At 38.1% G+C, this 27,668-nt stretch overlaps 1 protein-coding gene across 4 annotated transcripts in view; it reads left to right on the forward strand.

Moving 5' to 3' along the window:
* The window catches only part of DCHS2 (dachsous cadherin-related 2), a 265,813-nt gene that overhangs the window by 225,321 nt on the left and 12,824 nt on the right, over positions 1–27,668 (forward strand). The window contains exons 14-17 of one of the 4 annotated variants that reach the window (XR_002522266.2): positions 496–609; positions 10,797–11,008; positions 13,468–13,705; positions 15,167–15,203. Coding sequence is in view for 3 of the 4 variants with exons in the window: in XM_021938884.2 (XP_021794576.2) it covers positions 496–609; positions 10,797–11,008; positions 13,468–13,671 (530 nt within the window). In the remaining variant the exon portion in view is untranslated. Of the gene's footprint in view, positions 1–495; positions 610–10,796; positions 11,009–13,467; positions 13,706–15,166; positions 16,568–27,668 lie in introns of those variants that run through there. The other 3 variants (XM_021938884.2, XM_009207736.4, XM_021938883.2) reach the window with 3 other exon arrangements.

Below are 27,668 nucleotides of genomic sequence, written 5' to 3' on the forward strand. Positions count from 1 at the left end.
CCTACTTGTTGTACTTTACCCAACCAAGCCCTTTCCTAGCCCACAGCCTTTGTGGTGGTGGCTCCTTTTCCCAAAATCCTCTTCCTCCAGCTGTTTCTATGGCTTCTTATCCTTCACTGTCCTCAGACCTCTCTAAAGTCTGGTGCTTCCCCTGAAAAAGAAGTACCTTATATCAAGTAACCTTATTTTTCTCTTTCTAGGGGCCTGGCACACTTGAAAACTTTTCTATGATTATGTATGATTTAATGGTTTATTGTATGTCTCGTTATACCAGTTAATAACCACCATGAGGACAGAGATCTTTTCTATCTTGTTTGCTAGTATATCCCCAGCACCTAGCATGGGATCTGACTCACTGAAGACAATAAGCTATTGTTGAATGAATGAACAAGTGAAAACATAGTAGGCAAATAATAAATAACCAGTATTTTCTCTTCTGTTTCCATGAAATTTTTTTAATCCTAATGGAGTTCTTTCTTTACCTAATTTTTGCAGGTACTTCTATTGTGACTGTAAAAGCTTTTGCTCCTGACTCAGTTCAGGACAGCCTGAAATATTCCATTTTTAGTGGAAATGAAGATGGCGTTCTTTCCCTGTGCTCTAAGTCAGGTAATCCTTCTCTACCCTATAATAGCTTTATTTTCTGCTCTGTTTGATGTTATTTCTGCAAAATTTGCCAAGTAGAAATTGTTAGAGCTAACTAATTTAAAAAGTAAGCAAGAAAGAATTTTTTAAGCTAGCCTATGAAAAATTGCGGGAAATCAAGGACTATTTGTTTATATTCACTAAGAATTATATTCTTAATATTTCCAAATTAGACAGTGTCTATCCTGTCCTTCAAACTTTTGAAGATAAATTAGCTTCCACTTACAATTTACCCATCTATTTGGGAAAATTGGAGATAGAGTAGTGAGATCATTGACACTGAGTCCGAATTCAAAATAAGAACATGTCTAGCTGTAAGGAATCTTCATCAGAGATTCTTGTAATTTGCTACTGAATATCAACAACACAACAAAATAAAGAACAGCTGCGAAGGTTTCTATACAGTGGTAAAGAAATTACTTCCAAATACAGCATGTAATAAATTTAGCTTCAGTAAGACCATTACTGTTTTAAATGAATACCAATTGATTATTTCAAACGTACTTTTTTTTCACTAACGACTCTGTAGTAGATACACATCTACTGCTTTGTTGTCAAACTTCAAGAAGAATGTTTCTAATAATGTCTGTGTTGCCATACAACCGCCTTATTTAATCTATACTGCACGCACCTGGGAAGAATTCAGAGAGGGAAATTCCTTAGGTAAATGTCCTGTCATCCAGGGTGGTGTTATGACTTTTTGGTCCACACAGCCTTTGGTCAGCAACCTTTCTGAGGTAGCCTGCTAGAAGTCTTCATCTCTTCATCCTGTTGTTGCATTAAAGGGTGGTGTAGAAAGCCTGTTCACAAAAGGGCCATTTGTAAACATCACCAAGTCTTAATTTTCTTGCAGTCCAGGTGTCTGAGGGTTATGGGAAAGCAGCCGAGATTAAAATGCTTAGGAAGAAAGAAGGGTAACAGAGCTGGCATATTTTCCCAGGCTATCCAGATCCTCTGCCACCACACTCCTAACGTGGCCCAGACCTGGTCTTATTTCTTCTACAGTCCATCATTAAAATGCAGATAAAATCTTCCTAGAGTTAGTCCAAAGAGGTCATTCACAGGAACATCTTTATTTTTTGATTAGATAACTTGTATACATTGAGTTTTAAAATTTTACTGTGAAATATCTGCCAGATGGTATGTTGAAATGTATAAGACTGTTTACTCCAGCCTGGGCAACAGAGTGGTGAGACTCCGTCTCAAAAAAAAAAAAAAGACTGTTTAATGGACAATAGTAAAATAAAAACCCATATACATGCCACCCATCTCTGGAAACAGACATTTCGGTAGTCCCCCTTATCCTTAGTTTCTCTTTCTCCAGGCTCAGCTACCTGTGGTCAACCATGGCCCAAAAATATTAAATGGGAAGCTCTAGAAATAAACGATTCATACGTTTTAAATTTCTCACTATTCTGAGTAGTGTGACGAAATCTCACATCATCCTACGCCGTCCCACCCAGAAGTAAATCCTCTTTTTGTCCAGGGTCTCCACACTGTACATGCTCCCTGTCTATTAGTCAGTAGCTGTCTCAATTCTCAGTTCCACAGTCACAGATTGCAGTACTTATATTCATGTCACTCTTATGGAACTTAGTAATGGCCCCAAAGCACAAGTGTAGTATTCTGGCAATTTGGATATGCCAAAGAGAAGTGGTAAAGTGTTTTTTGATTTTTTTTTTTGGAAGTGAAAGATGAAAGTTCTCAATTTAATAAGAAAAGATAAAAGATTGTATGCTGAGGTTGCTAAGATCTACAGTAAGAATGAATATTCTACTTGTGAACTTGTGAAGAAAGAAAAAAAAATTGTGCTAGTTTTGCTATGGCACCTCACAATGCAAAAGTCATGGCCACAGTTCATGGTAAATGCTTAGTTAAGAATGGAAAAGGCATTAAATTTGGGGGTGGAAGACCTGAATAGAAAAACGTGTTCAATTTGACAGTAACATGTTGCACCAGAAAGCATTGAGCCCTCTATGAAGGCTTCAGCAAGGAATCCCCAGAAATGAGTGACCCTAAGCCACTTACTGCAAGTAAGAGATGGTTACACAGATTCGGAAATAGGTTTGGACTGAAAAATACAAAAACTACTGGAGAGGCTGCATCTGCCAACAAAGAAGGTGCTGCCACATTTCTGAAAATGTTGAATAAGGAGAAAGGAAACCATCTAAAGCCAATCTCTAATTGCCATAAAACTAAGTTTTTGGGGAAGAAGATGCCCAATAGAACCTACATGCATAAAAGTACAAAGGAAGCACCAGGGCATAAAACATGGACAGATGAACTCTGGTACTATGTGGCAACACTGCAGGACATACAATAAAATCAAGTGTCGCATACAAAGTGAAGAACCCACATGGTCTCTAAAACAAAAAATTATCTGCCCATGTTCTGGCAACATAATAAGAAAGCATGGGTGAGACACATCTTGTGTATAGAATGGTTCCACCAGTGCTTCATCCCAGAAGTTAAAAAAAAAATACTTGGATGAGGAAAGGTTGGAATTCAAAGTTCTGTTAATATTAGACAATGCACCTGGCCATCCTGCTATAAAAATGAAAATGTTGAGGTTGTATTTTTACCTCCAAATAAAACCTCATTGCTTCAGCCCCTTTAGCAGGCATCATTTGGTTTGTCAGGGTCACACACCTGCCTGGTATTTGATCAGCCATTAATTGATGCAGACCATAATCTGGATGTAATGTAATGCTGGAAATCATTCACTGTTGCTGACGCAGTAACGTTCATCAAAGCTGCAATGCATGAATTAAAACCAGAAACTGTAATGCCTGCTGGAAGAACTTCTAGAGTGAAGTCATGAATGATTTTAATGGCTTCCTGGGGATTGACGGAAAAGTTAGAAAAATAATTCACACAGCAAGACAAGTTGGTGGAGAAGGGTTTGCCGACATGCTTGATGAAGAAGTAGAAGAACATATTGAAAGCCACTGAGAAGTGTTAATAAATGAGGAAGAACTTTTTGAGTCATGTACAGAGAAAGGGAAGACAAAGAAGAAACTAAAGCAGAACCAACAATGTAGACATTACTCAAATTTTCTCAAGTGTTTCAAATCACACAGATATGAAAAGACAAAATTATAGAATACAATCCTCAGATAAAGTGCAGCATTGAAGTCACCCATAGGATCATAGGATTATAACTTCTGTACCAACACTTTGATTAAAAACTGACAAGATTTTTTTTTTTTTTTTTTTCCTGAGATGGAGTCTTGCTCTGTTGCCCAGGCTGGAGTGCAGTGGCATGATCTTGATTCACTGCAACCTCCGCCTCCTGGGTTCAAGCGATTCTCCTGCCTCAGCTTCCCAAGTAGCTGGGACTACAGGCGTGTGCCACCACGCCCAGATAATTTTTTGTAATTTTAGTGGAGACAGGATTTCAGTGTTAGCCGGATGATGTCCATCTCCTGTCCACCCACTTCGGCCTCCCAAAGTTCTGGGATTACAGGCGTGAGCCACCACGCCTGGCCAAAAACTGACAAGCTTTTATTACAAGGATTTCCAAAAGGTTTTGGCAAAAGAAAAAAAAAAAAAAACCAACCAACCTGCAACTCTCAAGTACTCCTAACCATCAGCGTCATCTGTTCCTGACATCCAACCATCCAACCATCGACATCATTGTGGCTCGGTGATCCAGGACCACTTGAAGCAGATGATGATCCTCCTCCTGACATACCATCAGAAGTTCAGTAGTAGCCTACTGCTATGTCACAGTCATTCACCTCAGTTTACCTTATCATGTGGGCATTTTGTCATCTCATATCATCACAAGAAGGAGGATGAATACAGTATGATATGATATTTTGCAAGAGAGACCACATTCACGTAACTTTTATTACGTGAATAAATTGTTCAATTTTATTATTAGTCATTGTTGTTCATCTCTTACTGTGCCTAATTTAGAAATTAAACTTCATTGTAGGTATGCATATATAGAAAAAAGCATAGTACATATAGGGTTTGGTACCATCCACAGTTTTAAACATTCACTGGGGGTCTTAGAATATATCCACCACAGGGAAGGGGGAACTACTCTACTAGAATTTTCAAATTTTCAAAAGTCTCTGTGTGCCCCTTCCTTTTTATATCTGTTTTTTCCTTTCTTTTTTTTTTTTTTTTTTTGTTGTTGTTCAGAAATGTATGTACATTGCGGAATATCTAAACTGAGCCAATTAACATACACATCACTTCATGTCTCTCTTTTTTTGTCCCAGAGATATTTAGTAACTTGAATTTGTATTGATCACTGGCTTTTTTTTTTTCTCATAAAGAAAGACAGATTCTCACTATGTTGCCCAAGCTGGCCTCAAACTCCTGAACTCAAGCAATCTCCTTGCCTTGGCCTCCTGAAGTTCTGGGATTATAGGCATGAGCCACTGCACCCAACTGATCACTGACATTTTTGGTTATAATTTTTCCACTGCATTTGAATTTCTAAACAATATATCATTTACTTTTACCTTGACTTAAGTATGATAATAGAATCATGATATGTACTCTTCTATGACTTTATTCCTTTGCTCGACATTTTTACTATGACTTACAGTGCATAAACCATTACATGTTAAAGAGAAATAGCAAAGAATGAACTGTACAGGCTTGCGTGTTTCTTGTTAGATTTCCCCTAAGTATATTATACTTTTTCTCGCTATGGTTAATGAAAAAAAATTGCTTTTCCTGACAGTGCTGGTGTATGTATTTGAAACTGGTGTATGTCTTTTGATTTTTTTGTCTGGCAAATTTGCAAACTAGAGATTGACATTTTCCTGTATATTTGACACATAAAATCATATCTGAAAATGACCACTTTCCCATCTGAAGTTATATAGTTATTTCTCTTATTTCAGTGGCTAGCCTAGTTATTTTAATGTATATGAAGTCCGACATTAATCAATATTCTCTTCCTGAGTAATACAAGAGATTTGCAATTATTGATCTCCAAGTGCTCCTGTTTCAGTTTACATGCTTTTGTGACCACAATTTTGATTCTTTCAAATTAGGCATTAGTAGTATTTTTCAGTTGATTTAGCTGCATCCTTGCTGATGTCTCTGCTAACCATTCTTTCTTACATCTCAGCCTTTCTTCTATTATTATTATTATTTTTTTCTGCTTGAACTATCTCCTTTAGTGATGGTTTATATAGTAATCTCTCTCAGATTTAGGTAGTCAAAAAATGTAGTTATTTAATCCATGCTTTTAAAATACTTTTGCTCATCTTGTAATTCTAGATTCACAGTTATTTTCTCTCATCATAGTAAGATATTATTCTACTGGCTTCTGGCGTCCCATTGTTGCATTAAGAAGCCAGCTGTTGATCTAAACGCCATTCATTTGTATCTTTCCTTGGAACTCCAATTAGACAAATGTTGGGCTATGTGATCTTTCCTACATCTCTTTTTTATATTTTTCATCTGTCTTTCTCTTCATTCTGGGGAATTGTATTTTTCATTTCCAAAAGTTCTGTTGAGTTCTTTTTCAACTCTTCTTTGCTTTTGAAAAATAGCCTCTTGTTCCTTGCTCTTATTTCCAAGGGTTTTTAATGTATTTAAACATATATAATAATTCTGTGTCCAACAATTCCTGCATCTGAAGTCTTTGATTGTTTGGTTCTGTTGTCTATGGGTTGCTTTCTGTCATTTATGGTGCCTTGTTTCTCTACAATTTTAGTGCTTGTAGACTATGAGCTACTCATTATCCTTGAAAGCTCTTTGATGATTCTTTGAAGCCTTGGTTGAATTTATGCCCGTAAAAGAGGATTTGCTTTCTTTTCTGCAATTCACCTGGAGAATCATCAGGGAGAAGCTAGTTTAAATTTAATTTCTAAGAGTTTTAAATATGTATAACTATGATAGTGTAGCTACCATAAATTCAGGCTTAAACTAATACATAAGGTTTTTTTCTCCCTTTCAATCAACACCAAGGTTAAAAAAAGGAGTCAAGTTTCTGGTGGATTTTTGGCCAATACCTTTTGGAAGAACATTGTAATTAGAAGTTGTAGTCTCTTTCTTTTTAACTCATCACTGTTGCTGCAGATTGTAATCCTTCTGTGATCATATGGGTGACTTTGATGATGCATCCATCTGAGGATTGTATTCATGATTTTGTTCTTTAATATCTACACAATTTGAAACACTTCAGCAAATTTCAGTTATGTTCACATTGCTAATTCTGCTTCAGTTTCAGTTTTGTTTCTCTTTTTTTTTTTTTTCCAATAATGGCCACTGATTTGGAATATATGTAGCCTTTAGGTGTCCAGCTTTATGCTGGTTTTCCCTATTAGCCTCTTCACCTTTTGTGAGTTCTCACCTTATTTTCCACACTCCATGCAACTATCAGAAATGAATAGTAAGATAGAAGGTTGTGGTAGAAATCTTTGGAACAAAATTGAGCTGTAATTACTTGCTAACCTCTCAGGATCCCTGTCTTCATTTCTGTTTTGTCCTCTGTGGAATTCTTACAACTGTACCAACTCAATAATGCGTTGTAATACATACACATACATATCTATGCAAATATGTGTATTATATATATAATTTATCATGCATTTTAGTTCTTTTATCATGAAGCTCGGTTAAGTGTATAGTTTACCATACTGCTGTCAAGAAAGCTTTTTTAAAACTTTAATTATGATATTAAATGCATCTTTTGTGCTACCTTTGACAAATTACCATTAAAATTGTATCTAATTGTATAGATTTTCTGAATGTATGTATTTTAAACATACACCACTTAAAATGTGAGACTAATACGTATAACAAATCAATAATATTTATCTCTAAGATTATAGTAACAAGAATAAAAGTGTGAGAAAACCATTTTATTAGTAATTAGTTTAATAAGTTGTCATTAGACAGATCTCTGATGAGAACTGTGTTTTCTGTCAATTTGTGCCAGTTTACCCTCTGTTCCATAGTCACAAACCAAATTGACTCTGTATTTAAACTTCATGCCACTTTAGCGTAAAAACATGTATTTCTCACTGTCTAAACCAGCAGCAATTTTAGAGCTTGACTAAGGTTTTGTATGTAAATAACAGATGGCAGCATTCGTTTTAGTATTATTAGAGTGGCGCAAAACAAAACTGATCAAACTTTCAATGTTTCAAAGACATTGTTTAAGTAGGAGAGGGTTTGAAAGTTACTGAATAACGTAAATATCACATTCTGCTTTGATTTGCACAAATGCATGTACGCAGTATATAATTGATGGAAATAACCTGATTATGTTATCAAGCATGTAACATTTGATGAATCTTAATCTCATTTGGATGTGTATTTCATAACTTTGCCAAAAGCTATACAATGTATGTATTTTTTTAGAAGAAAAATGTTACTACAATTTTTTCTCAAGTTATTACATAAGTGGCACATCAACATATAAGCAAGGACATGAATTTAGCATTTGTGAGGCTTCTTACTCTAAGGAAGGTGTTAGTTTCCGCTTATACCATTAGACAGAGCCCAGTAGTACTTTCATCTCACTGATGACAGTACATGCTTGATGCCTTTGTGAAAACTACACATGTATTATCCAAGGAAAAATGTGGATCTAGTAGGTGAGCCAGCCTTGAATCATCCCACAGACTGGTTATTGTCTTTTCTACTTGCATGACTTTCACAGCATATGCCAGTTATTACCCCAAAAATAAAAACCATGCAAGGAAAGCATTAGAACCGTCGACTCATTCCAAGTGCAAAATTCCAATTATCAAAGCCTAAACACAAGCCTTTTATTAAAAACCTACTTTGATCTGCACTATAATTGGCACACTTTCTCCTCAGTGACATGGGCAATTTAGTTGCATTTCTATTCCATTTTTCCTTTACAAACAGTAACAGAACATGATAGCCAGGCAAGTGCTCTGTTTGGTGGAGACGAGAGATCTGGGTGAGAGCTGTGGACCCACCTCAGACTCGGGCTCCAGTAACATTTTGGGGTGTGGGAATCAGCCTTTGTTTCAGGGAGGTTTCTGAAGCCCACCTAGTTTCATCACCAGCATATCAAAGGCATCTTAATTATTCTCCAGCTGCCCAAAGTTAGAGCTACTCTAAATTTTCTGCCAGGGGTGTTGGTCACGACAGACTGTGGTTTGTGAAGTAATTTGGTTCTAGTACTAAACTGGTAACTAAATTTGATGTCAAAAAAATGACACTGAGTATACGAAATTTTATATTTGGTAGTATAGTGAGTTAATATATAATATAGTGGGTTTTTTCCTAACAGAATATAGACTACAAAATCTCCCCCAAAGCACCCAATAACAAAGATAGAATATCTGAACAGGATATGCCTCCCACTAGAATTCAGGTAGGTACCAGATGACCTAAATCTTCTTGGACTAGGTTATCTGGGGAAGCTGATTCAGATAGAGCAATAAAAACTGCAGCTCCCAGGCCATAGTTCTGGAAACAGTACAGATTCTTCTACCAGAGGATCGAACTTCTAGTAGTTTATGGCTGTTAAATGTTCTCTTTCTAAATTCAGAGTTCACAGAGACATTAAATCCATATGTGGTGATGAGGGTTAGACAAACATGGGTAGTACATCATGGACTTTACCTGTTACTACAAAGAGACATTCCAAATAAGCATTATGTCACTTGCTCCTCACAGCCACTGTGCGAAGTCATTGTTAACATCCCATTTTACAGAAAAGGAGACTCAGCTTTACGTCAACCGCATAACTTATCCAGGTCACAAAGTTAGGAGGTGGTGGAGCCAGGTAATTGACCTAAATTAAATTTCTAGGCCTGGGATTTATGCCTGGTTTCAGGTTTCTCTAACTCCAAATTAGTGTTCATTCAGCAACTGTCTATCTGATGGACTTGCTGACAGTGAAAGCCAAGTAAATAAAAATAATACATTGAGTCGGAAATTTTGTTGTAAAGTCGAGGAAAAAAACAGTAAAAACTAGACATGGAAATTATGTTAAAGGACTAAGTTTCTTAATTTGTCAGGGGTGGGGGAAACTAGAGCATGGCATCACCCTCAAAAATCTGCTTCCCTAACCTGGATCTGCCTTTTATATGAGGGCATAAAAGTATTACTGTGTGCCTTCGGGAGGCCAGACCCTGAGCTAGACATTGGAGAGATGATGGTGCATAAGAGATGGTGTATGGAGCTTATAAACAAGAGGAGTAATAGGACAAAGACAGGTGAAGGTGAACAAAGTGATGATGCAGCTGCCGGAAAATGCAGAGGCTTTGTAAGAGACTTTTGGGAGGCTAATGGTACAGGGATGGTGATGTGGAAAAATCCCTGAGGAAAGATAGCTGTGGGAGCCATTCCAGGCTGATGGAACCGTATGCATGATGACTCTTTAATAAGTATTCAAGGAGCAGATGCAGATTATGGTCATGGAAGGGTTTCATGCAGAACAACGACAGTGTCTTTTTTTATTAAATTCAGAATGAAAACTGGATTGGGGAGAGACCAGTTTTGTGGCTAATGCAGGGGACAAGGTGGGAAGTGCTGGTGGCTTGAAGGAGGGCAGCAGTAGTGAGACTGGAGTGAAGATATATTTGCAAGACAGACTTACCAGACATGGCCGGGGGGAAATATGGAGAGAGATAGCTCCCAGGTCTTGGTATTTCCTGGTTTCTTTCCCTCTACATATTTGAACCTGCAAACATCTGCAAGATCCCAAATCTTTTCACAATGACCCTGGTTGGTGGGGAAAGGAGGGCTGCCAATGGGAGGCTTTTGCGGGACAGGTGAGCTGTGAGCACATGAGGCAAAGATGCTTTGGGTCATTTTAAGAATAACTACGGCCAGGTGCTATGGCTCACACCTATAATCTCAGCACTTTCAGAGGCCAAGGCGGGTGAATCACAAGGTCAGGAGTTTGAGACCAGACTGGCCAACATGGTGAAACCCTGTTTCCACTAGAAATACAAAAAATTAGCTGGGCGTGGTGGCAGGTGCCTGTAACTCCAACTATTCGGGAGGCTGAGGCAGGAGAATCACTTGAACCCGGGAGGCGGAGGTTGCAGTGAGCCGCGATCTTGCCACTGCACTCCAGCCTGGGCGACAGTGAGAGACTGTCTCAAAAATAAATAAATAAACAAAATAAAAATAAAAGAATAACTACAACATCATTTTCTTTTTTTTTTCCTCCTTGGTAATAAAAATAGGACAACTCACTGTGAAAGAACCCAAGTTTCTTGATTTTGAAGTCAGAAATGAGGTACAACTCATCGTTTTAGCTGAAAGTAGCGGGCATAGAGCCTATTGCAAAGTAGCAGTCTTGATACAGGATGAGAATGATAATTCACCACGCTTTGAACAAAGTGTTTACCAAGCATCAGTGTCTGAAGGCGAATTCTACAATGCTCATGTCATACAGGTAACAGAAACATATTTGTGTGTGTGTGTGTGAGAGAGAGAGAGAGAGAATGAGAGAGAGAGAGAATTATTACAAATCAATGCATATCAAAATTTCTAAGCCCTGTAGTCCAACAGTCTTTCCAAGTCATGTACATTTTATAGATGGGGTGAAACCTTAGGTTAAAGAAAATCTGATATTCTTGCACTGTCTCTTCCTCTTTATTTATTCAGTGCTCAGTTACTGACATCTGCTTTCTCTGGGAGCACTGTTGAGCACTAGAAATATGCATTTATTAATACAATAGAAGTATGCATTTAGTGTAATGAGTGAAGAGAGGAGACACAGCCTCCTCCTGGAGGAAAAGTGTAAGATTTCACAGAATAATGATATTTACACTGAATCTTCAAGGGCGAACAGGCATGTGGATGGATCTGCTTTCAGGACTAGCCCCATCTCAGGAAAAGGTCCCAAGTCCTGGAGAAGCATCCATTCACAGGGCAGTTTTGTTCATGCTGTAAAACCCACCCATCCTTGATACTTTCTCCACCTGCGTCAGGACAAGTGTTTGTTTCAGCTTTCCCTTCACACTGCACCCCAGCCTGGGCAATAAGATCAAAACTCAGTCTCAAAAAAAAAAAAAAAAAGCCTTTCTTTTACTTCAATTCCAGTTTCTGATGCACATATCCCTGCTGTTGGTGAAAACAAGACCAATAGAGTCTCAGCTGCCTTGGAGTTTTGCAGTCATGAAGCTGGGCATTAGGAGCTCTCCAACCTCCTATGACTGCAAAGGAAATCAGTGTAAATCCAACTTCCAGGCAAAGTTAACCACAGCGATGGCCATTCCTTTTGGCCTCTGGAATGTCATGGCTGTGGTCAGCACTTCATGCTTATTACACCGCTTTTTCTTTGGGCTAGGTGGGGTAAGGCGTTTCATGGCATGCTAGCGAATTTTCTGGACAAAACCTGCAACAGCTCTTTACTGTGCAGTAAAGAGCTCATTACATAAAAAGACCCCACAGTGGCTCACAACTGTAATCCCAGCACTTTGGGAGGCCGGGGCAGGTGGATCACCTAAGGTCAGGAGTTCGAGACCAGTCTGACCAACATGGTGAAACGCCATCTCTACTAAAAATACAAAAACTAGCCTGGTGTGGTGGCGGGCACCTGTAGTCCCAGCTACTTGGGAGGCTGAGGCAGGAGAATTGCTTGAACCTGGGAGGCAGAGGTTGCAGTGAGCTGAGATCGCGCCAGTGCACCCCAGCCTGGGCAATAAGAGCAAAACTCAGTCTCAAAAAAAAAAAAAAAAAAGCTTTCTTTTACTTCAATTCCAGTTTCTGATGCACATATCCCTGCTGTTGGTGAAAACAAGACCAATAGAGTCTCAGCTGCCTTGGAGTTTTAGCTCTGTACCCCTACACCCCATCCAGGACATCTGGGATCCCCTAGGCTATGACTGCAGATGTATTTTGTATTATAGCAGCCTGATTGCTCTAGTCACCAGCCTGTTCCAGATGTGCTGTGTCTTTACCCTGGTTTCAGCCATGACTGAGATGTTTCAGAAGAAAGTGAGGACATTCACTTTTCCAGTCTTTATCATCCCTGCCCAGTGAGGCTGATCAGTGGGGATGGGAGATGCCTCCAATGCCACCTTGTCACAAGAGGATCCCCACACTGGGGCGCTGCAGCGTTTCACTTCTCTGTCCCACATGCTAGCTGGGATGGAGCTAAATTGTTCAGTGTGAAATAAGTGAAGGCAAAGACCCATATAAAACCCAGGTACACTGAATGAGAGAGAGCCTGACCCATCAGCGCTTCAAACTATGGCAGACTTGTAGAAGGCCGAGTCAGGGACAGATAGAATGAACTTTGTTCTTTCCATTTTTCAATCATTGAGTTCCCAGGAAGCTAGCACTACCATTCTGCTGTGTCCTGTTCAGAAAATTAGAAATGGAGGAGGCTCTGGAGCTCATACCAATTGTGGTGGTTGCTTCTGGGGTTTTGCCCCCACACTACTCAATGCCCTCCTTTGGTTACAGCCCCACAAACTTCCTTTGAGGGTCTGACCCTCTGTCGACGCAGTCTTGGTGGGGTTGTCATCAAGATATTGACCTGCCTCCCACTCCCACCCTGCCAAAGGTGTCGTGAACTGCCTCGCCTCTCTCGGTCACACAGACGTTCTCTCCCTGAAATTTGCATCTTGGGTGAAGGGACACCATTGCATAAAATTGTACCTCAAAAACTTGTACCATGTCTACTGAGAGCTATTTGGAAATTCTTTGGATGAAGAATTTCTCCGTCACTCAGTTTATCATAAAGTTATATGTAAGCTTCAGTTGTTTGTTGGTATTTCATTTAATCATTGATTTTAAAATATGTTTGACAAGTTGTGATTCTTTCTTAATGCATGTCTCTGAAAAACAGACTGAACCCATACTGCAGAATAAAGCTTGTCTAATGAAACAGTCGGTTCCTCACAGGTTTTTGCTACCGACCTGGACAGTGGTTTGAATGGCCTGATTGAGTATTCTATTCTCTCTGGCAACCAAGAAGAAGCATTCCAGATTGATGCGCTAAGTGGTGTGATAACAACAAAAGGGATTCTAGATTACGAGCACACCAGCTCCTACAGGTTGGTCCAGGGTTCAGATCCATTGGCTCCATTTATTCTGCCTGCTTGCTGACAACATTGCTGTTTTGTCCATAACTTCCTGTTATGTAAGCTTAGTTGTAAATGTGTTATCCCTTTGATCCAACTTGTTGATATTCTCTTTGATCCACTCTTTTTGATATTAAGAATAGTCTTAGCAATTATTTGTATTTGGGAAAAGTGATTAAAATAGCAAAACTTTAAGGTCCCTTCTAGTTCTAAGATTTTATGAATTTGTGATGCTATTAAGCACTAAATGGGGGACACTAAAAAGATAATGTTTGTGAAATGCCTAATGAACTAGAGAACCCTCTGCAGGTGTCTGTTGTTATTGTTTTTGAAAAATGGTGAAGACTGAGGGATACTTTGCTTTTTGATTTTTTATTCTTGCATGCGAAAGTACAACACTGTCTTCAAGGTCTTGTTGCAGTTCTTTGATCTAATAGAAATGATCTTATTAAAAGCATACATTTAACATTAAAACTCTGTGCCCCTAGAGTCTAAGATATGCCAGCCTTATACAGAATTCAGCAAAGGAAAGAATAACATTGTTTTAGTTTTCTTGGTGTTCAAAAAAATCAGTGCTACAAAAGACTAGACTTACACAGAGAGATAGTGATGGCATCACAATTTGTGGAAGCAAAAGGCTTTTTTTTTTTTTCTTTTCTTTTCTGAGACGGAGTCTTACTCTGTCACCCAGGCTGGAGCGTAGTGGCACAATCTCAGTTCACTGCAGCCTCCGTCTCCTGGGTTCAAGTAATTCTCCTGCCTCAGCCTCCCAAGTAGCTGGGATTACAGCCGCCTGCCACCATGCACAGTTCATTTTTGATTTTTAGTAGAGATGGGGTTCCACCATGTTGGCCAGGCTGGTCTCAAACTCCTGACCTCAAGTGATCCACCCATCTTGGCCTCCCAAAGTGCTGTTGTTACAGGCATGAGCCACTGCACCCGGCCATCAAAAGACTCTTAAGAATTCTAAAATATCCATGAGTGGGGACTGCTTAAAGATTTAGCAGAACCCTGGAATAGAATACCATGAAGCTGATATTACAAAAGAAAGAGGCATAACTCTGTGTGCCAATGAGGATGGAGCTCTAGGATATGTGACTAAGTGAAGGCAGTAACGAGACCCATTACAGTGCTTATCCAGCATGCCTGTTTGAGTAAAAGCACACCCGCATATTTGGAATGCTTCTGGAAGAAAATATAAGAAACTGTTCATTTTATTTGTCTCTGGAGAAGCAGTCAGGCAGCCTGTGGTCCAAGAGAGGCTTAGCTCTCTTACTGAACATTTTAGTATGCTTTAGATAGATGTTGCATTTTTGTGTTTTTCCAAAAGGCCTTGCCCATGCTGTATTCTCTTTAATCCTTGCAAGCACCTCATGAGGATGTTAAGGTGGGCATTTTCTTATTTGCTGATAAGACAACAGAAATACAGTGGCTTGCTCAGGGTCATAGGATAATTTGAGGATCAAACTTGAACTTGCACTTAAGTATTCTGCTTCTAAGTCACCCTCTTTCCACTGTAGAGCTGCAGAGCAGACGTCCTATTTAAGGAAAACACAGGTACAGTATACCAAAGACAGTGAGTGTCAGTATGCTTCTATGCCAGACTACTGTTATGTTTTATGAAAAAATTATAACGTGTGCATGTGGTTGAGCAATGAGAGCTGGTTAAACTGGAATATCTTACTGGATATATTGGATTAAGTACCCTCTGGAAAACCTCCCAACACTAAAAATTTAAATGTTTAGCTTTTTGTTAACTGTTTAGTTTTTTAATATACTTCAAAAGTATTTTAAAAGTTTAAGACTTTATCCTGTATTAACTATTATAAATTTTAAAATAATATTTTAGCATAATAGTTATTGGTACTTGTTGTTTAAATATATTAAAACCTATTCCCTGCTACGTTGTTTCTATAGTAATTGTTTAAGCATGAAACTTTTTCTCCTTTTCCATGGATGACTGCAGATAAATCTCAATCTAGCTGAGTGATTACAAATTCAGGAATTATTAAAGGTCTGCTGTGTTCTAGGAACTAAGCATTTTCCGATGTCAAGGACTTTCCGTTACAGTGTTCTTACTCAATGGAACCTAATTAACAATTAAATCTAATTTCTTTCAACTTTTTCCTATTTGCGTCATGGTTTCTATGTTTACAACATTAAATTGGTCCCAGTATTAAAAAGTGACTCTCTCCCATCCCCATGAAGAATTTAATTCTAGGCTTGAAGAAGCAAGAACAGAGAGAAGTTGAACCCCTACACATTGTCACAGAGAGATACATACAGGTGACCCCCACCCGCCACCCGACCCCCTACACACGCTCTTTCTCTCTCCAGCATCATCAAGGCAAGGAATTATTTTAAACCTCTTGCCTCCCTGGGCTCTCCCCACACCCACTCACAACTCCTGGTGTGGTGTGGCTTCTATCCTTTAGTGCTTTTCTTGATATTTAAGGCAATAAGAAATAAAGGAGGATTTTCCCTAGTCTGCTACACCTTTAGTGAGTATTTTGGAAACAGTCTCATTTAGCTTTCAGCTTTTTACTTATGAAGTATTGCTATTTTGTCTGATTGAGGAAAGTATCCCAATTTCAGCTCTTTGTTTTAAAATATAAAACATTTCCTCAAAAAAAAAAAAAATAGAGCTACCATACAATCCAGCATTCCTGATCCTAGGTATATACTCACCAAAAAGAAATCACTATATTGACAATTTATTGCAGTAATATTCACAATAGCCAATATTTGGAAGCAACCTAAGTTTCCATTTATCCAGGTGAATGGATAAAGAAAATGGGATACGTATACACAACGGAGTATTATTTAGCCATTAAAAAAGAAGAATGAGATCCAGTCATTTGCAACAACATGGATGGAACTAGAAGTCATTATGTTAAGTGAAATACAAACATCACATATTCTCACTTATTTGTGGAAGCTAAAAATTACAACAAATGAACTCAAGCAGATAGGGAGTAGAAGGATGGTTACCAGAAGCTGGGAAGGGTCAGGGAGGATTGAGGGGAAGTGGGGATGGCTAAAGGGTACAAAATATAGTTGGAATGAATGAATAAGACCCAGTATTTGCTGGTACAAAAAGGTAACTACAGTCAAAAATTTAATTATACATTTAAAAATAACAAAAAGAGTATAACTAAAATAACTAAAAGATTTGGATTGTTTTTAACACAAAGGATAAATGCTTGAGGTGATGGATACCCCTTCTTACTCTGATGTAATTATTACACATTGCAAGCCTGTATCAAAATATCTCATGTAACCCAAAAATGTATATACCTACTATGTACCCACAAAAACTAAAAATTGAAAAAGAAAAGATTTCCTATTATATCCTTCAATTTCCAAGACTTGGGCAATTTAACCTTTAATTAGTGATGCATTTTTAAAAAATAATAGTAATAAAACACAAAATGGAAAAAGGGAGATAGTGTTAGTCATGATTCTACTAAATATGAATGTATTAAATAATTTTTAGTTTTCATATTAAGCCACACAGAAGAAAATTCAGTGGAAAATTTGATGACAAATTATAAAATAGGCATTAATTTCTGTCTGATGTTTATGAATATATAAAAAGCTATTTATCAAGCACAAAGCTGGCGACACAAAGACAAATGTAACAGCCCTTGTTCTCAAGGAGCTTGAAAATCGAGTCCTGGCTGGGTACAGTGGCTCACGCCTGTAATCCCAGCACTTTGGGAGGCTGAGGCGGGTGTATCACCTGAGGTCAGGTGTTTGAGACCAACCTGGCCAACATGGCAAAACCCCGCCTCTACTAAAAGTTCAAAAATTAGCCGGGCAAGGTGGCGGGCGCCTGTAATCCCAGCTACCTGGGAGGCTGAGGCAGGAGAATCACTTGAACCCATAAGGTGGAGATTGCAGTGAGCCGAGATCCCACCACTGCACTCCAGCCTGGGCAACAAGAGTGAGACTTCGTCTCGAAAAAAGAATACAAGAAAAAGAAAATCAAGTCCTAGTAAAATATATGGCAGAAGGCACATTAATAATCACAATAGTTGCCATTTATGGAACTCCTGCTTCACATTCATTATCTAAGTGAATTCTCGTAATAGACATGATTTATAAAATAAAGAAATGGGAACTCAGAGAGGTAAAGTGGTTTGGCCAAGAATCCGAAGATAGTACATGGTAGAACATGATTCTAGCCGATGTGAATGATTGCAGGGCTTATTTTATGATGTGAATGAATCTTAAAAGTATATGCATGTACATTTACAAAATAAGTAAATATTCAAGGCAAGCAGTTATTTTCAGGAACAATGCTAAACTCAGTGTATTCTCCATTGAATGCTCATTATGACTGTGGGAGAAAGCAATTTTACAGACAATGTAGGAAATGGAATGAGATGTTAATTAAAATACACAATTCATGAAAAGCAAAGCTGGGATTGGAATCCCAGTCTATTGATGCCCTGAGAAAAAGGGAATAAAAAGGATTTGGGGCCAAAGGCACGAAGAAAGACACGGGTATGTGAAAGTGTTTTACATGTTTGGAAGTAGCAAGTAGTACAGCACACCAAAGAAGTAACTAAGTGTAGGGTAATAAAAGAGGCAGCAGGCAAGTTTTGAAAGACTTTCGGTGTCTCGTAATGGAAACTATACAGTATTCTGTGAACTATATACAACTATAAGCAGTTGAACGAATGTTAGTGTCCTTATTTCTAAAGACACCTCGTAATGGATGCACTGCAAGAGAAAGAGAACTAGCTTAGGTCAACAAGCTGAGCTAGACTGCAGCAATGAAAAGTCTGTTACATGGATGGTGTAGTGGGGACAGAAGGAAGGTACTTACTAAAATGTTGATTTGAATATGGAATCCATAGGAACTTGACCACCAATTGAATTTATTGAGCAAGAAAAGAGATAGAATGGTTCTGAAATTTCTGCTTAGGAAAGGAAGGGAGAAGAATAGATGGAGATTATGATTTTTTATTCTGGGTATTTGAGGTAGAAGGACCAATACAAGGACAAAAGTGAAGATACCCTTTAGGCAATTGAAAATAATAATCTGTAGCTCAGGGTAGGGATCTTCACTCAAGATGTAGATTTGAGATTCATCCAGGGAAAATGTGTAAAATGAATTACCTAGGGAGAATATGTAAAATGAGAATTGAGGAGTGGTGACTTATCACCACTTCAGGATTCAGCAGATAAATAGGAACTGCAAAATATATTTAGGGTATAGAAAGATCTAGAAAAAGATAATGTCATGGAGACCAAGGGGAGAGGTTGGGTTGAATGAAAGGAGAAGACTTCAAAATATGTTTGCATTAGAATCTCTTAAAGTACAGTCATCTCTCAGTATCCATGGGGTATTGGTTGTGGGACTCTCCACTGCGTCCCTCCCACTCCCCCATACAAAAATCCATGGATGCTCACATTTCTTGTATAAAATGGCATAGTATTTGCATATTACTTATGCAATTCTCTCATAACGTTTATTTATTTTTATTTTTTTAATTTCAAATTTTATTTTAGATACAGGAGACACGTGTGCAGGTTTGTTACATAGGTGTATTGCACCATGTAGTGAGCACAGTATTCAATAGGTAGTTTTTCAACCCATGCCCCCTCCTTCCCTCCCCTCAGCAGTTCACAGTGTCCACTATTCCCGTGTTTATGTCCATGTTCGCTCAATGTTTAGCTCCCATTTGTAAGTGAGAACATGAGCTATTTTGGGTTTTTGCTTTTGTGTTAATTTGTTTAGGATTATAGCCTCCAGCTCTATCCATGTTTCTGCAAAAGACATGATTTCATTCTTTTTTATAGCTGCATAGTTCACATTTTCCTTATTCAATCCACCATTAACAGGCACCTAGGTTGAGTCCATCTTTTTTGCTATTGTGAATAGCATGGTGATGAACATATAAATGCATGTATCTTTTTGCTACAATGATCTACCTTCCTCTGGGAATATACCCAGCAGTAGGATTGCTGGGTCCAATGGTACTTTGTAGTAAGTTCTTGGAGAAATCGCCAAACTGCTTTCCAAAGTGACTGAACTATTTTACATTCCCAACAATGTATTAATGTTCCCTTTTCTTCACAACCTCACCAGCATCTGTTGTTTTTTGACTTTTTAATAATAGCCATTCTGACTGGTATCTCATTATGTTTTGATTTGTATTTCTCTGACGATTAGTGATCATGAGCATTTTTTATGTTCGTTGGCTGCTTGTATGTCTTTCTTTGAAAAGTGTCTGTTCATGTCCTTTGCCCATTTTTTAATGGGATTATTTGGTTTTTGCTTTTTGATTTATGTTCCTTGTAGATTCTGGATATTAGACCTTTGCCAGATGCATAGTTAGTGAATATTTTCTCTCATTCTGTAGGTTGTCTGTTTACTCTTGATTATTTCTTTTATTGTGCAGAAGCTCTTTAGCTTAATTAGATCCCATTTGTCAATTTCTGTTTTTTGTTACAGTTGCTTTTGAGGACTTAGCCAAAAATTTCTTGCCAGGGCCAGTTTCAAGAAGGGTATTTCTTAAGTTTTCTTCTAGGATTTCTATGCTTGAGGTCTTATATTTAAATCTTCAATTCATCTTCAGTCAATTTTTGTATATGGTAAAAGGTAAGGATCTAGTTTCATTCTTCTGCATCTGGTTAGCCGGTTGTCCCAGCACCATTTATTGAATAGGGAGGGCTTTCCTTATTGCTGGTTTTTGCTGGTTTTGTCAAAGATTGAATGGTTGTAGGTGTGTGATTCTATTTCTAAGTTTTCTATTCTGTTCCATCAGTCTGTGTGTTTGTGTTTATACCAGTACCATGCTATTTTGATTACTGTAGCCTTATAGTATTGCTTGAAGTCAGGTAATATGATGCCTCTGACTTTCTTCTTTTTGCTTAGGAGTGAGCGTGTTTAGGCAGAAAAGAAGTATTCAATAGACATAAAGATTAAAGATTTTGATCTAAGCATATTTTCTTAATTTGATTTTTTAGTATTATCAAAGTAATATATACATTTTTAAAAAAATCAAATAGTGTATAAAGTATAGATGAAAGTCAGCAACCACTGCTTCACCTCTCCCAAGGCTAAAACCCTCCAGACGCAGACACTATTAACTGATTTTCTCTGATACTATAAATACAAGTATGTAATGATTTATAACTTTAAACATTATCTCTTAACTTCCTGTTATAATAGATATAGGTATAAAATCCTTATTTTCTCACACTCCAACTCTTTCTATATTCATATCACTGTTTTTCATTTAATCAGTAATTAGTGTTTATATTATATAAATATATTCATGTTTACTTCATAGTCAGATCATATTATATGATTTTATTTCCTTTTATCACTACTCCTCAAGCCCCCAGAGTTTCTTTCTTGATTGCCCAATTGGCTATATCTATGCACTTAATTCCTTGTAAATATCCCATAAGCTTTGTTATCTGCATCTAATTTTTCCTCTAACTGCCTTTCATCAAATATTCTATCAAGCCCTCTTTTTTCATGAAGACCTGGTTCCTACTGCTTTATGCCCTCTCCATCTAGCGTGAACAGTTTGGGTTAATACGCCTATTGCAAGGCTGAGATCCCATAACTTTGGTTTATAGCTCTCCTAGGTCAGGCCAGCACTTCCAGATCCCATGTTTTTCTCTTCCAATAGGTTTGCAGGAAAAGGTGCCAGAGAAGTAAATTATCTGAGCCTTGCATGTCTGAAAATGTCTTTATTCTACTCTTTCATGTAATATACGCAGTGGGCAACAGAGAAGTTGAAAGTATCTTTTAGAATTTTGAAGGCATTGCTCTGTTATTCTCTGAAACTCAGTGTTGCTATTAAGAAGTCCGGTGCCATTCTAATTCATTTTTTTTGAGATGGAGTCTTGCTCTGTCACCCAGGCTGGAGTAGTGTGATCTTGGCTGCCTGCAACCCCTGCCTCCCGGGTTCAGGCAATTCTCCTGCCTCAGCCTCCTGAGTAGCTGGGACTACAGGCGCCCACTATCATTTAGTAGAGATGGGGTTTCATCATATTGGCCAGACTGGTCTCGAACTCCTGACCTTTATCTGCCCGCCTTGGGCTCCCAAAGTGCTGGGATTAAAGGCATGAGCCACCGTGCCTGGCCGCCATTCTGATTCTTTTACTTTGCGTAAATTTTTCCTTCTCTCTAGAAATTTATAGGTTATACGTATCATCCGTAATACTTTAAAATATAATTACATATTTTGATGTGGGTTTCTCCTTGTACTGTGTATTCAGTGTTCCCTTTTAATACAAAGACGTTTCTTTTAATTTTCTTGTATTATCTCATTGAAAATTTCCTCCCCATTTTTTAGTTTTGGTTTGTTGTTTTGCCCTGTTTCATTTTCCTGAATCCTGTTCAATTAGGTATTGGATCGCCTAGATGGATTCTTTGTTAGTTATATTTTATTTCCTACTTTCCATTTCTTGTTTGTGTGTGGGTTTAGTTTTTGTTTTATTTTGGGAAGATATTTCCTGAGCTTTAATCTTCTAAAATTTTTTATTTTCTAATTAAAAATTGAGAAGCTATTATATATTTGTTTTTACTACTAAAAGCTCTTATTTGATGTTTGACTTTTTAAATAATATCCAACTCTTGTTTTATGCACATGTTGTCTTCTGATATCTCTCCAAGGTATTAATTAGAATTGTTTTAAATTTTATTTTGTTCCTTTCAATATCTGTTTCCACTGTTTTCTTTTTTTCTTTTTGTCTATATTGAGCTTTCTTTTTCATGCTGAAGGCTTTCTGAAATTAAGTGTTGGTTCTTAGATATAAGTGAGGCAATGTCAAAGTCATTAGAACATCTGAGTGAGCTAGAGGGATTTGATTAGCACAATTCACTTTCAAATGAACCACACAGGAAGTTGACTACTTTTCAGGATGACATACAAATGGCGGTATATGGAGTTCACTTTTCTTTGGGAGGGGACTTTCAGTTCTCCAGAGAAGGTCTTTCAATATTACTAACTCCAAGTATGAACCAAAGGCATTCTTTGGCTGAGAATGAAGAATAATGGGCAAGAGGGACATGAGTACCCTGTATTTAAACCAACATAAATCATCTTCCTGTTTAAATAATCTGAATTTAAAATATTCTTCCTATTAACCAAATACCTCACTGCAATTTTTGCCATGTATTGAGTCTCTCCTTGGTGACCTGAGAGCAACTCTGCTCCTCATGTATCTTTATGCTCCTCTGAATGCTTTTTAAAAGACTTTTGAAAGAGAGGTTTTAGGTCCACAGCAAAATTGAGAGAAGGTGCAGAGATTTCCTATATATCCCTGCCCACACACATGCACAGCTTCCCTCATTATCAATATCCCCACCAGAGTGGTGCATTTGTTACATTTGATGAAGCTACATTGACACATCATTATCACTCAAATTTACAGTTTTCAGTGGGATCCACTCTTGATACTGTACATTCTGAGTGGATTTTAATCTCTGATTTCCTTTGGCCCACTCATCTGCAACTGCTCTTCAATCTGCTTGCATCTTCCAGAAATTGTTGATATTTCTCATTCATTTCACCCACTAATATCTTTCCTCATTTGTTTAGCTTTATGGACTTAAAACTTATTTTTTTTCTTTTTTATTATACTTTAAGTTCTAGGGTGCATGTGCACAATGTGCAGGTTTGTTACATATGTATATATATGCCATGTTGGTTTGCTGCACCCATTAACTCGTCATTTACATTAGGTGTATCTCCTAATGCTATCCCTCCCCCAGCCCCCCACCCCACAACACGCCCTGGTGTGTGATGCTCCCCTTCCTGTGTCCAAGTGTTCTCATTGTTCAGTTGCCACCTATGAGTGAGAAAATGCGGTGTTTGGTTTTCTGTTCTTGTGATAGTTTGCTGAGAATGATGGTTTCCAGCTGCATCCATGTCCCCACAAAGGACATGAACTCATCCTTTTTTATGGCTGCATAGTATTCCTTGGTGTATATGTGCCACATTTTATTAATCCAGTCTGTCATTGATGGACATTTGGGTTGGTTCCAAGTCTTTGCCATTATGAATAGTGCCACAATAAACATATGTGCTCATGTGTCTTTATAGCAGCATGATTTATAATCCTTTGAGTATATACCCAGAAATGGGATGGATGGATCAAATGGTATTTCTAGTCCTAGACCCTTGAGGAATCGTCACACTGTCTTCCACAATGGTTGAACTAGTTTACAGTCCCACCAACAGCGTAAAAGTGTTCCTATTTCTCCACATCCTCTCCAGCACCTGTTGTTTCCTGACTTTTTAATGATCGCTCTTCTAACTGGTGTGAGATGGTACCTCATTGTGGTTTTGATTTGCATTTCTCTGATGGTGAGTGATGATGAGCATTTTTTCATGTGTCTGTTGGCTGCATGAATGTCTTCTTTTGAGAAGTGTCTGTTCATATCCTTTGCCCACTTTTTGATGGGGTTGTTTGTTTTTTTCTTGTAAATTTGTTTGAGTTCTTTGTAGGTTCTGGGTATTATCCCTTTGTCAGATGGGCAGATTGCAAAAATGTTCTCCCATTCTGTAGGTTGCCTGTTCACTCTGATGGTAGTTTCTTTTGCTGTGCAGAAGCTCTTTAGTTTAATTAGATCCCATTTGTCAATTTTGGCTTTTGTTGCCATTGCTTTTGGTCTTTTAGACATGAAGTCCTTGCCCATGCCTGTGTCCTAAATGGTATTGCCTAGGTTTTCTTCTAGGGTTTTTATGGTCTTGGGTCTAATATTTAAGTCTTTAATCCTCTTGAATTAATTTTTGTATAAGGTGTAAGGAAGGGATCCAGTTTCAACTTTCTACTCATGGCTAGCCAGTTTTCCCAGCACATTTATTAAATAGGGAATCCTTTCCCCATTTCTTGTTTTTGCCAGGTTTGTCAAAGATCAGAGGGTTGTAGATGTGTGGCATTATTTCTGAGGGCTCTGTTCTGTTCCATTGGCCTATATCTCTGTTTTGGTACCAGTACCATGCTGTTTTGGTTACTGTAGCCTTGTAATATAGTTTGAAGTCAGGTAGAGTGATGCCTCCAGCTTTGTTCTTTTAGCTTACGGCTGTCTTGGCAATGCGGCCTCTTTTTTGGTTCCATATGAACTTTAAAGTAGTTTTTTCCAATTCTGTGAAGAAAGTCATTGGTAGCTTCATGGGGATGGCATTGAATCTATAAATTACCTTGGGCAGTATGGCCATTTTTACAATATTGATTCTTCCTATCTATGAGCATGGAATGTTCTTCCATTTGTTTGTGTCCTCTTTTATTTCATTGAGCAGTGGTTTGTAGTTCTCCTTGAAGAGGTCCTTCACATCCCTGGTAAGTTGGATTCCTAGGTATTTTATTCTCTTTGAAGCAATTGTGAATGGGAGTTCACTCATGATTTGGCTCTCTGTTTGTCTGTTATTGGTGTATAAGAATGCTAGTGACTTTTGCACACTGATTTTGTATCCTGAGACTGCTGAAGTTGCTTATCAGCTTAAGGAGATTTTGGGCTGAGACGATGGGGTTTTCTAAATATACAGTCATGTCATCTGCAAATAGGGACAATGTGACTTCCTCTTTTCCTAATTGAATACCCTTTATTTCTTTCTCATGCCTGATTGCCCTGGCCAGAACTTCCAACACTATGTTGAATAGGAGTGGTGAGAGAGGGCATCCCTGTCTTGTGCCAGTTTTCAAGGGGGAATGCTTCCAGTTTTTGCCCATTCAGTATGATATTGGCTGTGTGTTTGTCATAAATAGCTCTTATTATTTTGAGATATGTTCCGTCAATACCAAATTTATTGAGGGTTTTTATCATGAAGGGCTGTCAAATTTTGTCAAAGGCCTTTTCTGCATCTGTTGAGATAATCATGTGGTTTTTGTCTTTAGTTCTGTTTATATGCTGGATTACAGTCATTGATTTGCATATGTTGAACCAGCCTTGCACCCCAGGGATGAAGTACACTTGATCATGGTGGATAAGCTTTTTGATGTGCTGCTGGATTCGGTTTGCCAGCATTTTATTGAGGGTTTTTGCATCAATGCTCATCAGGAATATTGGTCTAAAAGTCTCTTTTTTTGTGTGTGTCTCTGCCAGGCTTTGGTATCAGGATGATGTTGGCCTCATAAAATGAGTTAGGGAAGATTCCCACATTTTCTATTGATAGGAATAATTACAGAAGGAATCGTACCAGCTCCCCCTTGTACTTCTGGTAGAATTCAGCTGTGAATCTGTCTGGTCCTGGAATTTTTTTGGTTGGTAGGCTATTAATTATTGCCTCAATTTCAGAGCCTGTTGTTGGTCTATTCAGGTATCAACTTCTTCCTGGTTTAGTCTTGGGAGAGTGTATGTGTCCAGGAATTTGTCCATTTCTTCTAGGTTTTCTAGTTTATTTGCATAGAGGTGTTTATGGTATTCCCTGATGGTAGTTTGTATTTCTGTGGGGTCGGTGGTGATATCCCCTTTATCATTTTTTATTGCGTCTATTTGATTCTTCTCTCTTTTCTTCTTTATTAGTCTTGCTAGTGGTCTATCAATTTTGTTGATCTTTTCAAAAAACCAGCTCCTGGATTCATTGATTTTTGAAGGGTTTTTTGTGTTTCTATCGCCTTCAGTTCTACTCTGATCTTAGTTATTTCTTGCCTTCTGCTAGCTTTTGAATGTGTTTGCTCTTGCTTCTTTAGTTCTTTTAATTGTGATGTTAGGGTGTCAATTTTAGATCTTTCCCGCTTTCTCTTGTGGGCATTTAGTGCTATAAATTTCCCTCTACACACTGCTTTAAATGTGTCCCAGAGATTCTGGTATGTTGTATCTTTGTTCTCATTGGTATCAAAGAACATCTTTACTTCTGCCCCCTTTCATTATGTACCCCAAAGTCATTCAGGAGCAGGTTGTTCAGTTTCCATGTAGATGAGCAGTCTTGATTGAGTTTCTTAATCCTGAGTTCTAGTTTGATTGCACTGTGGTCTGAGAGACAGTTTGTTATAATTTCTGTTCTTTTATATTTGCTGAGGAGTGCTTTACTTTCAATTATGTGGTCAATTTTGGAATAAGTGCAATGTGGTGCTGAGAAGAATGTATATTCTGTTGATTTGGGTGGAGCGTTCTGTAAATGTCTATTAGGTCTGCTTAGTGCAGAGTTGAGTTCAATTCCTGGATATCCTTGTTAACTTTCTGTCTCGTTGATCTGTCTAATGTTGACAGTGGGGTGTTAAAGTCTCCCGTTATTATTGTGTGTGAGTCTAAGTCTCTTTGTAAGTCTCTAAGGACTTGCTTTATGTATCTAGGCGCTCTTGTATTGGGTGCATATATATTTAAGATAGTTAGCTCTTCTTATTGAATTGATCCCTTTACCATTATGTTTTGGCCTTCTTTGTCTCTTTTGATCTTTGTTGGTTTAAACTCTGTTTTATCAGAGACTAGAATTGCAACCCCTGCCTTTTTTTGTTTTCCATTTGCTTGGTTGATCTTCCTCCATCCATTTATTTTGAGCCTATGTGTGTCTCTGCACATGAGATGGGTCTCCTGAATACAGCAAATTGATGGGTCTTGACTGTTTATCCAATTTGCCAGCCTGTGTCTTTTATTTGGAGCATTTAGTCCATTTACATTTAAGGTTAATATTGTTATGTGTGAACTTGATCCTGTCATTATGATCTTAGCTCGTTGTTCTGCTCATTAGTTGATGCAGTTTCTTCCTAGCATCAGTGGTCTTTACATTTTAGCATGTTTTTGCAGTGGTTGGTACCTGTTGTTCCTTTCCATGTTTAGTGCTTCCTTCAGGGTCTCTTGTAAGGCAGGCCTGGTGGGGACAAAATCTCTAAGCATTTGCTTGTCTGTAAAGGATTTTATTTCTCCTTCACTTATGAAACTTAGTTTGGCTGGATATGAAATTCTGGGTTGAAAATTCTTTTCTTTAAGAATGTTGAATATTGGCCCCCATTCTCTTCTGGCTTGTTGGGTTTCTGCCAAGAGATCCTCTGTTAGTCTGATGGGCTTCCCTTTGTGTGTAACCCAACCTTTCTCTCTGGCTGCCCTTA

This window comes from Papio anubis, chromosome 3, assembly GCF_008728515.1.
Source record: "Papio anubis isolate 15944 chromosome 3, Panubis1.0, whole genome shotgun sequence".
Lineage (NCBI taxonomy): Eukaryota > Metazoa > Chordata > Mammalia > Primates > Cercopithecidae > Papio > Papio anubis.